The sequence below is a fragment of the Paracoccidioides brasiliensis genome (genome assembly GCF_000150735.1).
Source record: "Paracoccidioides brasiliensis Pb18 unplaced genomic scaffold supercont2.3, whole genome shotgun sequence".
In the NCBI taxonomy this organism is placed as follows: domain Eukaryota; kingdom Fungi; phylum Ascomycota; class Eurotiomycetes; order Onygenales; family Ajellomycetaceae; genus Paracoccidioides; species Paracoccidioides brasiliensis.
In genome coordinates, this window is record NW_011371360.1 from 1150041 (window position 1) to 1163908 (window position 13868).

The window sequence follows — 13868 nt, forward strand, 5'->3', positions numbered from 1 at the left end:
AGCCTGATTGGAGGATCTTGTTAATTTCCAATGCGTACAAGGCCTGACAGACAGCGACGGTGCTTTGTATTTGAACAACAGAACATGCGGACGTGCCTAGGCAGAGTCCATGCGTTACCGTCATGAAGCACCCACAGGACCATATTCTATCTTATCCATGTATCATGTATATATCGAATCTTTATCAATCTATTATTTCTTCACACTGTTCTATGCATAGAGAAAGACCATCTTCTCCTGTCGTATCAGTACTGGAGATCTGATTCAAACTCGGCTTCAGATGTCTCTTTTCTCCATCTCTGTACAGTCAATTTCTTCTGATGAACGAGCCAGATTTAAAGGTAAGGTTGTCTTCAAAACGGGGTTGACCTTTTATTGCGATAGCGAGTGATCATATAGCTGTAACCATAACACCTCCACTGAACACGAGACGGTTTAGCTTGCAGCACCGACATCTAAGGCAACGTGATCTGCAATGGTCTTGAAGAGCCTATGACAGCGTTCGCACGAATATTGCAGGGGGGTGGGCACAACACACCACAAGCAGCATGCATTTTGCAAGTTTTGAGCCGTGTAACTGTACAGGCTCGGACTTGGAGCCAAACAAGCATCGGGGACTCGATTTGTTTAACCGCGTCAACATATGACGTTTAGAAGTGCCAGGCAGCTTGTCTCTTCTGCAGTATTTTCTGAAATCTGCGATTCCGAGGAAATGATCGCGACATCTTCTACAAAGGCGCACACAACTTATGCATTGTAGAGACGGTACGTTAACTAGATAGTTGAAGATACAACCGCCAACACTCATTCCCACTGTCTTTCTTTCTCACTAGCTCTCTTCACACGCCGAAGTAAAGGCATGAAATCATCAAACGCTAAGGAATTCTGTTTGGCTAAGTCGCATTAGTGCTTGGGTCTGAGAAAGGAAGAATGAGGAATTATAGCTCAAACGCCTGCGTGAGATGGCTCATAATGTTTCAATCCAGGTTTCAATAAAAAGAATGGTAGTGGAGACCCAACTTTTCAGGGTATAGCTCTTGTTCATTCACACACATGCGTCCAGGCAGTGTAACATATGGTACGGAGTGATGCATACAAATGTCGCCTAGCGGTGCAAAGGTAGCAATTAAGTGCCCACGTATGTATGCGTTGACATATTTGCACTAGGTGTCACAGGTAGGAAGGGAGCAGAAACTGTTTGGAAGAGCAGCGCTGAGTTCTAGTTATATCCGCAGTAAGCAATTTGCCGACATCAGCATCAAGGGATAATGTTGTGTCAACCTAAGGTATCTACGTACAGAGTTCCGGGAGTCACCCTTAGGTGACTGTACTGCACCTTAATGTTTCCGTACAGATTCGTTTTCTTAGGGTAGAAACTCGCCCAGGTGGAACAGCGAAGCTGTAAGGAATGGGCTCATGTCCAGGTTGATTTCCAAGTTCCTAGGTAGCTGTATTTGTCGTTATGGGGTTCCACTTTTGTGTCATCTAGATGCCCAATGATGGATGTGGAATAGAATTTAAAAAAACAGATGTAGAGGGGGATTACTTTATAACCCATGACTCCGTGTCCCTCTCGCTCTCCCTTTCCAACGTATATGTATGGACGGTGAAAAGGGAGCGGACGACAGGAGAAAAGAAGGGGACGCAAGGAAGAACTGCAGAGGATGGACGACATATATATACTTCGTTGTACCAGCATCGCCGCTCTTGATAATCACTGCTGGATTCCCACACCCCTGGAAAGCCTGTGACTCACCCAAGGGCATGCGAGTGTGGAGATGCAATCGGGTTGATCATGTTCTGATCACACTTTTCCATAGTGAGAAATGGGAAATGCCGGCTTTTACAATACGGTATCGTAGTGCTTCCAAGAGTTGTAGTAGATAGGGCCAGTGGGTGAGTGATAGACACTTGAGAAAGGATGAAGGTAATGTCCAGCCAGGTATTGAATGCGAGGAACAAAAATTGTAAAGTGAATTTGAAGACCTTTTTGTGAATATGGAACGGCATCATTCGAAAGAGCACTGTGGGATAGATAGGGACATACATTGGAGACCAAAGGTTCTTCCAATGGAACTGCCCAGCAAGCATAGCATCTGTTTGAAAGATAAAGAGAGCAGTTTAACATACGTCGACCCCATTCTACTTCCAAACAGTGAGCGCAAGAAGATCTGTGTTGAACCACAGTAAACAGCATTATAATACATTTGATCTAGGGGACGGGGGCCGGAGATGGGATGGGGCTGTTCTTAGCAGAAAAGGAAAGGTGGAATTGGAAATGTGTAGGGTGCCTGTGTATATATATATCCATGAAAGTTGGCTCCGTACACTTCTTACCTCTGGAGTATTCATCACGAACATAAGCATTAATACCAAGAACTCCGGCAAACAGAAACGGAAACGAGAGACGGAAATGAGAAAACGGATCAAATCGAAATCAAACCACAGAGACATTCCACGAAGCGCCGTATCCATTGTACCCTACCCCGCGCAAATTCCACGGCGACATTTCCTGCTGCGTATTCCCGCCCGCATCAGTGGCGCGGCTGTAGATCGTCTTGTTTCCTCCCCTTGTCACCTCCACCTCTGCCCTCCAGAGCACCCAGCTCCACTTGCTCGTCTGACACTTCATCTTCATATCATTATTGTCACCATTACCATCACCATTCTCCCCATAGTCCAGCTCAGCATCAACCCACGTCTCGCCCCCATCAGCCGAAACCTCCACGCGCGTCACAGGGCCCTCCGCCCCCTCCGGCACAGCAAAGCCCTTAACCTCAATCTTCCCCGAGGCGGGAAGCGTAACCGTTTCGTCATCGTTTGGCACAGCGACAACGGAGTTGATGGGCATGGATTGCATGGAGGGGACCTTGGACCAGTACTGCTCAGCGATTTCCCAGGTGAGGGCTTCTGGGGGCAAGATTTTGTAGTCGTGCTGTTGGTAGAAGCTTGGGGATTCGTGGGGGTGGACGGAAATGGTGTCGAGCCATTTTACCCAGCGGGCACCGGCGACGCCGGGGACGACGATGCGGACGGGGTAGCCGTATTCGGGGAGGAGGGGTTTGCCGTTCATCTGGATATGTCTTAGAATAATTATAAAAAGAAAATGGGTTTATTGATTTTTCTTTGGGAAGGGGATATTCTTACGTCCAAGGCGATTATGACCTCCCTGTCAAGCTCCATGGCTCTCCACAACTCGATGCTGGCGCCATAATAGCTGTCATCCTCACAGGGAAGCATGCTGCAGTTAAAGTGGACATGCATCTCCGCCTGTTCTGCCTCCCCCGTGGTAGCACGGGCACCATCATTTCTGCTATTATTCTTGCTGTTTTGTTGCCTATTCGCAGTCGTGTTGGACTTCTCGTTGGCAGTTTCTTTATTCTCCTTCCGATCCTGATCCTTAACCATTTCCGTATCATTACTATACCCCCTAACCCCGGCTTTGATCAGCACATCCCGGAGTCTCGGGCCGCTCCAGGTGCAATTCATGACGGCGCCATCCATCCAATCGAGGCCCACGACCTCCTTGAGCTTGGTACGCATGGTATGGCGGCGGTTGCCAGCACATTGCAGAGCGCTCAGGACCTCATGCTGGGGGAACTCATGGCGCAGCTGGTCCACGGACAGGCGTAGGGGGTTCGCTACATCCCCAGTAATGGAGACGGTGTGAGTTCCCGGATCGAGTTCAGGGATAGCGCTGTGGTTGCGGTTGTAGGCATCTGGGGTTGGAGTGAGGAACCTGACCGGGGGGTGCGATTTGACGTTAGCTTATAGTTAAACTCATCCGACAAACAACTAATAGTGGATAGGATGGTTGGATTAGGGAGTATAATGGAGTGAGTGGTGAGTGGTGAGTGGTGAGTGGTTGAGCGGTGAGCGGTTGATGCGCCACACAAATCACGCAATTCGGGGCTAGCAGGCATCTGGATGGAGAGATCGCGCAGTATACACACGCAGTATACACACGCAGTATACACACGCAGCATACACGCAGCATGCACACAGTCACACACGCAGTCACACACGCAGCAGGGCAAGGGGGGCAAGAGACACCGGGACTCGGGCTTACTTCGACACCAGCTCGGACAGAGGAGCTTCTCGGTTTAGAGGGCGCTCGGGCACCGCCAGGGGCTGTGGGCAAGTCTTCTAGAAGGGCGTTAGAACAACCTTCAGAAAAGGACGTCTGGCATAGATGGGGGGGGGGGTGGTGGTGGTTTGACGGTTGTGTAATCGTTTCTGTCTCGATCAACATCAAACCACCTGACGTGATGATAACTAGATACACTTCATCCACGCACTCCCCTTCCCCTCACTCACCGAAATCATGGCTGAGGAATTTCTTTCTTCTGTTAATTGGTTCGATATCTTCCCTTTTTGTTTCTTGATATTACTATTTTCAGGCTCCTTTGTCACTCGTGGTATTTTATTTCTTGTCGAATCTTCCGTCCTAAGCCAAAAGATGGGATAGAAAGAAAGTTCCCAACGAGAGAGGAAGCCGATTGAGTAAGTCAACTTCGGGTGGGGGGAATTCAGCTGATGCAACTTAAATCAGTTCTTTGGTTCAGAGTCCAACCGTCGTTCCAAACCACCAAATATCCTGTGATTAATTCGATTTCTCTCTCGATAGCTAATATTTAATTGAAACAAACTGCAAAACAAAATTCTACGATGGATCAGTCAAATAATTTGTGCAGTTGAGTTACGTGGGACATCGGTCGATGTATCACGGATTCCGTTTGCATCCCCTTTCCTCCCCAGGCTTTCGAAACGGGCTCTGGTTATGGTTATGGTTATTCATTCCCCTTCCCTCTATCTGGTAACCACTTGTCTCTGTATTACTACTCAAGACCAGTTTTATATGTTCCATGATCCCATGGAACTTACACCTGTGGAACTGTCCATAAGTAAGGCATTATTAGTATATATAACTACAGTAAAACTATATATAGCTGTGGTGGTGGCAACTATTTGGTCCAATGTCACGCTCTTAGGTAACTAGTAACTTGTAACTAACCCAAGTAGCCACCCGCGTATATTGACCCTTCCAACTGAACGCGAATTATCTTCAACCCCCTTTTCAAAATGGATTTATCTATTCAGAAAGTCATTGATGAATTAGAAAATAACCACTTATTTCTTCTGTTAAGGCTGCAGTTGCAGCTTCAGCCTCTAAAGAATTAGCTGACAGAATTAAATGTGATATAGCTCATCAGCAGCAGTAATATTAATCAAGATCTGAACAAGAAGAATTTCAGATTACTGATTGAAGATTTCAGACACTTTCTCTCTTGAATATGTTTATAAGAAGTGATGAAGATGAATAAGAACACCACTCTTCTTGATAAAAAGTAAATTACTAAATTTCCTAAGTTGTAGTTTTAAAGTTTTTTTATTTCAAAAGAATTAATATTTGAAATTTAATTAGTTAGTTAGCTTTATAAGAATAAGAATAAGAAGAAGAAGAAGAAGAGTAATAATATTATTAAACAGTCTTTGAATAAGCTACGGCTTTAAAAATTAAATATCAAATTGGAAGTTAGAAATTCAAGTCAAAAAGACCACAGCTGTTGTATTGAAAGCAGGTTTACAAGTATAGTAGTCTACTATATTCATGAAATTATTACCGTTTATTGATCAGAGAGTCAAAATTCCTGTGGCCACTAGACCGAGAGTCACTTCTCTGAGATAGAAACGGCAAACTTCCTTATTTTATATATATTTTTCAAATTTTAACTATTTAATATATAATGGCTCTGTTGAATACTTGCTCTCCACCACAAGTAATGACACAAGATTCTAACTGAGACATCTCTATTATATATTTTCTTTGCTCTAGTAGACTCTCTTATCGTACAGTTACATACATTTACCCGTAGATGATGGCTTTGGGATTTTCTTGCCTTCTCCTCACATGCAAAGTGGTACCAGACCGTATGTTCCTCATCTTTCTCGCCATAACCTTCAGTGATGATGATACAGCTCTTGAAAATATCATCATGCACAAAAGGAAAACGCCTGTAAATGCATATCAAAAAAGAAAGAAAGAAAAAGGAAGTCTTCTAACAGGACACAAGCAAGCATAGCAAGCATAGCAAGCATAGCACCCATATACATTCCATCCAAAACGCCAACCATAAAAGAAATCCAACCCCCACCGCCACCAGCACCAGCATCAATCCGACGGCTGTCTCATCCACGCATCAATCGCCGCACTAAACGCCGCAAACCCTGCACACCCCAATAACGCCGCTTGCGGCCCCGCCTTCGCCCCTAACACCCCGCCCGTAATACACCCGGCCGCCACGCCGTTTGCCAGATCGTTCTTCGCCCGCAACCCTTCAATACAGCACTCTGTCCCGGTGAACATTGCGCCTACCAGTGCAAAGTTTTTGGCCGAGCTGAAGGAGCGCATGCCCATATCTTTGAAGCCACGGCGGAGTTGCTCGCGGACGGGGAGGCTGGAGAGTTCGCGGCCTTGGGGGGTCAGGGGGGTGTCGTAGGACATCTTGATATTGAATAGAAATCGGGAGGGTTAGTTGGTTTGCTGGTATATTGCGGGGAGGGTTGGGTTGGGTTGTTGTTGGGGGGGCAAATAAATGTACACTGCTCATGAATAATCCGAATGCACCTCCGAGAGCGAATCCCATTCCGCCTGCCATGACCGTTTTGACGGGGCAGGATTCCATTGCTGCTGTCATCTATGTTCCCGACAATAAGTAATAGATAATAGTCAGCACGCGCTCCTTATGTAAAGAGGTCCCATGCTTATATTTCTTCTCCACCATAAAGCAATATATATATATATATACTCACTGTTTTCACCATAGCAGCCTCCTGATCACTCATCCCCGAGGTGCTGCTACCGCTAATCCCCATGCCCGATGCCATCGATGAGGCCGCGGGACTATTCCCGCCGGAGCCTGGGAAACTCATATTGGCTCACAGGAGATATAACGCGTGGAGAGGATTCGGGATGATATATTCTTTTAATCTGAAATGCGGTACGCTGTCTAGTGTTCGTTTCCGTTGCTCGAATTAGGTCCACGACATGGAAATGAGAATCGCAGAATTATATGGCGGGAGGTATTATGGCGCTGTGCTCGGTTCTGAATATCTCCCCAATGATTGTTCAAATCTTCACAGCTCTTCTGGATACCTTTCAATGCGTTCTTTGTATATCAAACTCTACTTTTCTTTTCCGTTCAAAATGGAAAAAAAGTTTGGATGCCAAGACATGCGTCACTATGATCGGACACACAACCACGTGATAGAAATTAAGGAGAAGCTCGGCGCGAGTCGAACCCGTTCAAGATGTAATGCATGGAATAACCCTGTAAGGAGGAAACATAATAGCTATCTATGTAAAAGCCATTGTCACTGTGGACAATGAAGGGGGGAACATATTTTAAATACAAAAACCAATCAACCAGATACAGGTCATATAATTGTCAGGTGTTCAGGTTATCTATCTAAAGGTGAACAACTACACGGAAGACTCAGCTGCACCCAACTGTTAGACTTGAAGGAGAGCAACAGGGAAAACAGAGGCCGGTAATATTTACAAAGGAAGAACACACTAGAAAATAAGGGAAAAAGCAAACGAAAATAAAAGAAGAGATGAAATAATGTACACGCGTAAAATCACATCTTCTCCTCATCAGTCACTCAAACTCGTTGAGGGCTTAGGTTGGTAAATTTTCGTGAATAATTTGCTGAAAATTTAGCTTTACACTTTAAACTGAGAATGGATAACTTCGCTGGCATCGTGACATAATTTGATCATACATATGAGCGTGAGAAAAATGGGAAGCCCCGGGGGATGGATAGCCAGGCGGTTCAGTCGTTAAAGGGTGCTGCTACTTGCAAAAAGGAGAAAAAGGTAGAGAGCTCAAGAAAGGGAAGTGGAGGGGAAATCAAAGCTATTTTACTTTTCCTTCGATCCGCTGGGGCTGTTTTGAGGTTTCTGTTCTTCCGGTGAACTTAGACTCCGCTCCCACTCCGCCATTAAATGGGAAGCTGTGCGGGAAAAAGTGGACGGGTGGAATTTGCTGAGAACAGGCCAAGGGATGCCATCTGATTTGGTTGCGCTCTGCTCAGGTTCGGTTATAGGAGACGTTGTATGGCTTGCAAAACTAGTGGGCTGTTAATTTGGTGATGATTTTCGGGATGGAGTGAATAGATGGATGTATGGATAAATGGATGGGAAAGGGGGTGTTGTTTTACCTTACGCTGGTACGCGGACTACTGGTATCCGTGGATGGAGAACGATCTCGGTTAGAAATGGAAGTTGAATTGCTGGATGATGGACTATACGTTTTCGGCTTCAACTGAGGACTATCCCACATATCCCAGTTATCATCTCCGTCCTGAGGGCTCGAGTCTTCTGGATCTTGCTCATGTTCCTGTCGTTGTTGACGTTGACGATGCTGCTGCTTGCCACCGCTGGGGCTTCCGGCGTATTGGGGGCATTTGGCCGTCTGATCAGGGATATAAATGCCGAATTCACTCCAAAAGGACATCTCTTGGGCTTTTGACGTTGAATCATTACCGGAAGTTGAGTCTACCACCCCTCGTGAAGTCGTAGATCTTCCCGTTCTTGTAGAGGATAACGATCCCCCCATCTTGGTTCCTCGAGTCCCAGACTGGGAGGCGACTGTAATCCTCGATCTTGTCCCATTAATCCCTTCCTCTCCAACTGCAGCCTGTCTAATATCCTCAATAAATGTCCAAAGGCCTTCTCTCAAGTCGGCAGCCATTTGCCGACCAGTTTTCATAAGGGCGTCAGCCGTAACATCTCGAGCAATCGGTGGCAGAGTGCGGCGCCACTGCACTTTTTGTTCTTCACTAGCTTCTGTAAAGTTCCCTTCGTTCGCAGGCTTGCTGTTATTGCTGCGCTCGACGGATGGTAAAGTCGCAGACCTAGGGTGTCTTGATGATCTCGACATTGTTGACTGTTCCGGAACCCCCGAATCTTGCAGCTGAGGAAATGGGAGTTTGAATTCGGAATTCGTGCTAGTTGAAAGTAAAGAGAGGGTTCTGGTGTGTTTGGAACCCTGGAAAACTGTTCTGCCTTTCGCGGATGTGGTCGTGCTGGGGGTGTGCCCCGAAGATGAAGACTGTGAGTTCCAATGGCTATTCCTTCCCTCCAATTCACGACCCGTCTTCACGTGGTTCGGAACTAAAGTTGTTTGGTCCGAATTGGGGAATTTTGAACCATCCACAACACTCTGCTCGGCGTATTTGAGTTGTTTTAAGAGATATGTGCGATGGATTATCTCTGCTTTTTTCCTATCCTTCTCTACCAGAGACCACTGGCATTTGAGTGAAACCAATTCTGCCTCTGCTTTTTGTAGTTCTTCTCTCAGCTCCAGCACTTTCCGTTCTTGAGCGGCCAAGACAGTGAGAAAGTCATAGTTGCTGCTGTTTGCATCGGTTTGGCTGGACGCAATGGAATGATCAGGTGATGAGATGAGGGATGGTTGTGTTGCTGAGCTCATGATACTCGAGGCAGGCGAATTTTGGCTAGAGGTGGGATGAGATGCAATGCAGGTAGAAACAGTAATGGGGAAGTTTAAGGTGAGCCGTTTTGTGTGACGAGCAGTGACATTGGGACGTGGAGGGAGAGAAGCTCTCTTCGCCTGTTGAGGGTTTTCGAATGACGATGAGCTTGCATGTTCATCCGGGTGAAGATCAGGGGTTGGAATGATCGAGGTTCTATCCATGGTTCCCTGGATTAAAATTATTTGGATACTTTTTTTTTTTTGTGTGTGTGTGTGTGTGTGTGTTTTAAAAAACCATCCAACAGCCAGAGATTGAAAGTATATAGAACGAGTGTGGTGATATATTAGAGTAAAGAATAACAAAAACAGGCCATCACTTCAGGATAGACATGGGCGGAATGAAGATAGGAAGAAAACAAAACACGCCAGGGAAACAAAAAACTAGCCCGTCATCCACTCTTATTAGAATAATAGCATTAATTAATAATGGATGTTTGACTGTTGATCTCAATGGTAATTCAGGAGTTCAGGAGAAACAAGAAACAAACACTAAACACTAACACAAGCTGAGCCGCATCGCCAAGACGCGGCCAGCTCCAGTGACCAAGGTTGGTTCTGCTGCTTCGGGTTTAGCGCAGGGGTATAGACACGTCACGTGAGTGAGATGCTCTAATCCTTTGAATGTTGGGGGGAGCCGAGGCTCAAAATTATTTTGTCATTGTAATGCTCTGCTCTGAAACATCGAGCCAAGATCAGTTCAATTTCTACACTCCGGAGGGGTTCAAGAAGAGAATCTATGCGGGGTCAGTTGAGGGAGCAGCCTGACCCCGGGAACCTCTTTTTCTTCAGTGATGCTGAAAATGTCCCAAAGTCCAATTTCAGCTTCTGAAACTCCGTTTCGTTATCCTGTCATGTTGGACCCAGTTCCCACCCCATAGATTGATTGCCCATGGATCTGTGTTATTGATCAACAGAGGAGTGACGCAACTATATGTTTAACTCTTGCTGCCGCATTCCGTCAGATATAACTCTGCAAGGAATTTCCAGTCCCTTTTGATGAAAGAGTACCATAGAAGAATGTCGAAAATGCCGACATCTGCTCGCATCTCTGGAAAGACAGCCCGATCAAAACAAATATGCAGGCATTTTATCTAATAAGAGACAAATATCTCTCGGTCTAATATCGAGCATACTGGTTCAAATGCATTTGCTTACATTTCTAACATTACTTGTTACACCTGTAACTATGTCATCTGAAAGTTCAATTTCAATCCTACTAAAGGTAAGAGGCCGCTAATCAATTCCGCAGCTCCTATTCGAATTCCCCTGCGGCTCTCTAATCATAATATACAGCACCGCACATCCATCCTGATCTCCTTCCGCGTCGACTCCATGATCCGCCAGCTTTATTCGCATTTCGTCCACCACATTCCAACCCAGTCGCTGATAAAGGGGCAGTCCAGCAGGTGTGGCTTCGAGGAGGATTCTGGCCCCGTCAGCCTCCGCCTTCTCAATACCCCATTTCAGTAGCCGAGAAGCATGACCCTGCCGCTCAAACGCGGGGCTCGTGGCGAGAATTTCAAGAACTGCACAATTCATGTTAGGAAATAAGTTATCTGGTTAAAAAGACACAAGCTTATCAGGTGCATTAGTGCTATACATACCGTAATCCTTTTCTTCATCCAAATACCTTTCCCGCGCCCCAAGTATCCCCCGTCGAAACGCAGCGTAGATACCCGGATGGCATCCCGACGGTGGGTTCTGCATGAGATACTTCTTGAGCTTCTTATACTCCGGCTCCTCCATCTGGCCATTTCCCTGCTTCGGCTTGGCATGCGGGATCCCAAACCGTGCCCAAGAGGCCACAGTTCGATTTCTACACGTAGTATTACTGGTATTTCTGTTATTATTATTATGATGGCCTGCTACCGTACCGGAGCCCGAGCTCGAGTTATTAATAGTGACTCCATTCGTATCCGGATCCGCCAGAACTGAAATAATTGTGTATTGGTGCGGGTCCTGAAGATCTTGTTCCTCGCGGTCCGTATACCATTTCTCGACTGTTTCTCTCGGTGTGCCTGCCCAGCATAATGCATAGCGGGTCAATGTGCTGGTTTCGAAAGCGTCGGATTTGATCTTGCCGAGTACTGGCGCATCTGAGGGGGACGTGAGGATCTCGATGGTGAAAGACATTTTTTTTTTTGGTGATTATATCGAGTTGGTTCCTGAAGATGACCCAGTTCGCGTTTGATATAAACGGATACGTCTCAGTGCCTATTAGAAAGAGAAAGAATGCAAACGGCTAACCATATCTCGCCGCGGCAAAAGATCTTTTAGGTTAACTAACTCCAAGGCATTGGCGGGGGGTGTGGGGACTCTTTGAGTCCATCAACTGCCTGCCTGCTTTCAATTCTTCTCGTTATACCAACAACCTAGGGCCAAGGTAACTACCATGATTGAATAGCGGAGTCCACATCTACACTTCTCTCTCCCCCTCTTTTACCCCTTTTTCACTTTTCTCAAACGTGCAACAGAATGTTCCAAGTCATATCGGAACCGGAAAGGTTGGTTTGTTTGAAAGCTTAATAGCAACGAAGATATTCTCCTTCGGGTTTAACAGCCTGAACCCTCTCTTGCAATATCCTCAACATCCTCATAACTAGGAATAAAAGGGCTTAATGCTCAGTTAACCCAGCCTACACCAGTAGAAATTATCATCATGGGTAGCTATCATTGCCGTTGTTGCCAAAGAATACAGATCCAGCGGGTGGGATGGCAGCACCAATTATCTAACCGGATCAATGCCGTAAATTTTATCTCTTACTCAGTGTAATATAGATCAGAAATCCCATCTATGGTATTGATTTTTGAAGCGATAGTGGTTTGGTCGTCAAGCGAATCCGACAGATGGGATAAGGGACGACAGAGATCCGGCAGTCGGTAGGCAACCAAAATTTTCCAACATAGCCACGGTTTAAAAGACGAGGGCTCCCAGAAATTAGCACCAACTGGAATGCCAATGTCCCTTGAAGGTGTGCCAGATGACAGTTAAACAGTCCATGCAAAGCACAAGGGAGTAAACACTAGGGCACGGATCTATCACTTTGTTGATGAGCGGAGCGTTTGTTGAGCCAGCGGTTCATATCTTCGACAAGGCTTAACGCTGCCTCATCCGGTTAACTCCCAACAGGTTGCAGTGAAGCATTCCTCCCCCCGGTGCGCCAATATTGTCCTTACCTATCATCGGCTCTGCTAGATTTCGAGAGTTCCCTGCTCCTCCTGGGGACATATTTCATAGAACAGAGATCATGTCAGCCACGAGGAATCGAATTGGGCTTGAAACCCGCTCCAGAATACGGAACACGGACAATATGATGGTCAAATATGTTCGCTAATGCTAACACGCGTGTTTGAGGGTTGGGCGCATTCCCTGTAATCAATCATGGCATTCTCAGAAATCTTATTGTCCGCTCGCAGAGGAAGGTCAACTATTATTCTGAGCAGCATAAACAAGTGAGTTCTTGGCAAACCGCTGACGGCGAGGAATGCAAATATATTATCACAAAACCATTGAGCGCATATATACACTTCGGTAACAATCGATGGATTATGCAGAAGGGTCACCAGAAAGGATTTAACTCATTATCTTCTCAATGCCAGAGACCCTCAGACCGGGAAGGGCTTCACCGTTGGCGAACTTCTGTCCCGAGAGCCCCCCCTTTAAAGGCTACCGGTTCAAACACCACAGCAATAACCAGTTCTTTCTGGCATTATTTTCCACCTCCTTCACAATGCGGAAGTTCTCACTAAACTGGACAGCCACTATTAGTGCGGCCTGTAGTTACCTCTCCCGAGCAAATCCACGGGGAGGCATTGAACAGCCTACAGTATCTCCGCGCATGCATTGACGAGGGTTTGCGCTCACCCCACCTATGCCAAGTCACTTATCCCGCCAGGTTCTCCCTGGAGGCATCATCATTGATGATCACCACTCCCTTGCTGGAACTAACCATCGATACACCCCCGTACACCATTAACCATAACGAGGAGTATTACCCGAATCCATACTCTTATCAACCGGAGCGCTGGATTGTTGACCCGGTCGCTCCCGACAGCGACGTGTGTTCAGAAAGCAAGGTCGCGGGCCCCCCGATCTGCTTTTACCACCTTCAACATTGGCCCGCGTGGCTGTGCGGGGAAACGGCTTGCATATTTAGAGCTTACCCATGCCCTTGCACGCTTGCTATTTTCTTATGATATGCGGCTTTCACCCGGCAGCGAAGGGGCGGGAGCGGGCAACCCTAACCATAAGCATGAAGGGAGATGGAGGACCAATGAGTTATCAGCTTCTAGACATTTTCCTCATGG

The 13868-nt window shown here is 46.4% G+C and overlaps 4 protein-coding genes across 4 annotated transcripts; all 4 read right to left on the reverse strand.

Moving 5' to 3' along the window:
* Positions 1 to 2437: 2437 nt before the first annotated feature.
* On the reverse strand, positions 2438 to 4326 carry PADG_02728 (uncharacterized protein; the record flags this gene model as incomplete). The annotated part of the gene is made up of 4 exons (XM_010759802.1): positions 2438 to 3073; positions 3148 to 3739; positions 4070 to 4146; positions 4318 to 4326. 4 exons carry the CDS (start codon positions 4324 to 4326, stop codon positions 2438 to 2440), a joined length of 1314 nt encoding a protein of 437 aa, XP_010758104.1.
* Positions 4327 to 6172: 1846 nt separating this feature from the next.
* Positions 6173 to 6933, reverse strand: PADG_02729 (translocation channel protein TIM22; the record flags this gene model as incomplete). Its single annotated transcript, XM_010760279.1, has 3 exons — positions 6173 to 6505; positions 6603 to 6698; positions 6814 to 6933. 3 exons carry the CDS (start codon positions 6931 to 6933, stop codon positions 6173 to 6175), a joined length of 549 nt encoding a protein of 182 aa, XP_010758581.1.
* A 991-nt stretch (positions 6934 to 7924) lies between these two features.
* Positions 7925 to 9722, reverse strand: PADG_02730 (uncharacterized protein; the record flags this gene model as incomplete). The annotated part of the gene is made up of 2 exons (XM_010759803.1): positions 7925 to 8132; positions 8224 to 9722. 2 exons carry the CDS (start codon positions 9720 to 9722, stop codon positions 7925 to 7927), a joined length of 1707 nt encoding a protein of 568 aa, XP_010758105.1.
* A 1071-nt stretch (positions 9723 to 10793) lies between these two features.
* Positions 10794 to 11693, reverse strand: PADG_02731 (uncharacterized protein; the record flags this gene model as incomplete). The annotated part of the gene is made up of 2 exons (XM_010760280.1): positions 10794 to 11086; positions 11165 to 11693. 2 exons carry the CDS (start codon positions 11691 to 11693, stop codon positions 10794 to 10796), a joined length of 822 nt encoding a protein of 273 aa, XP_010758582.1.
* Positions 11694 to 13868: the final 2175 nt, after the last annotated feature.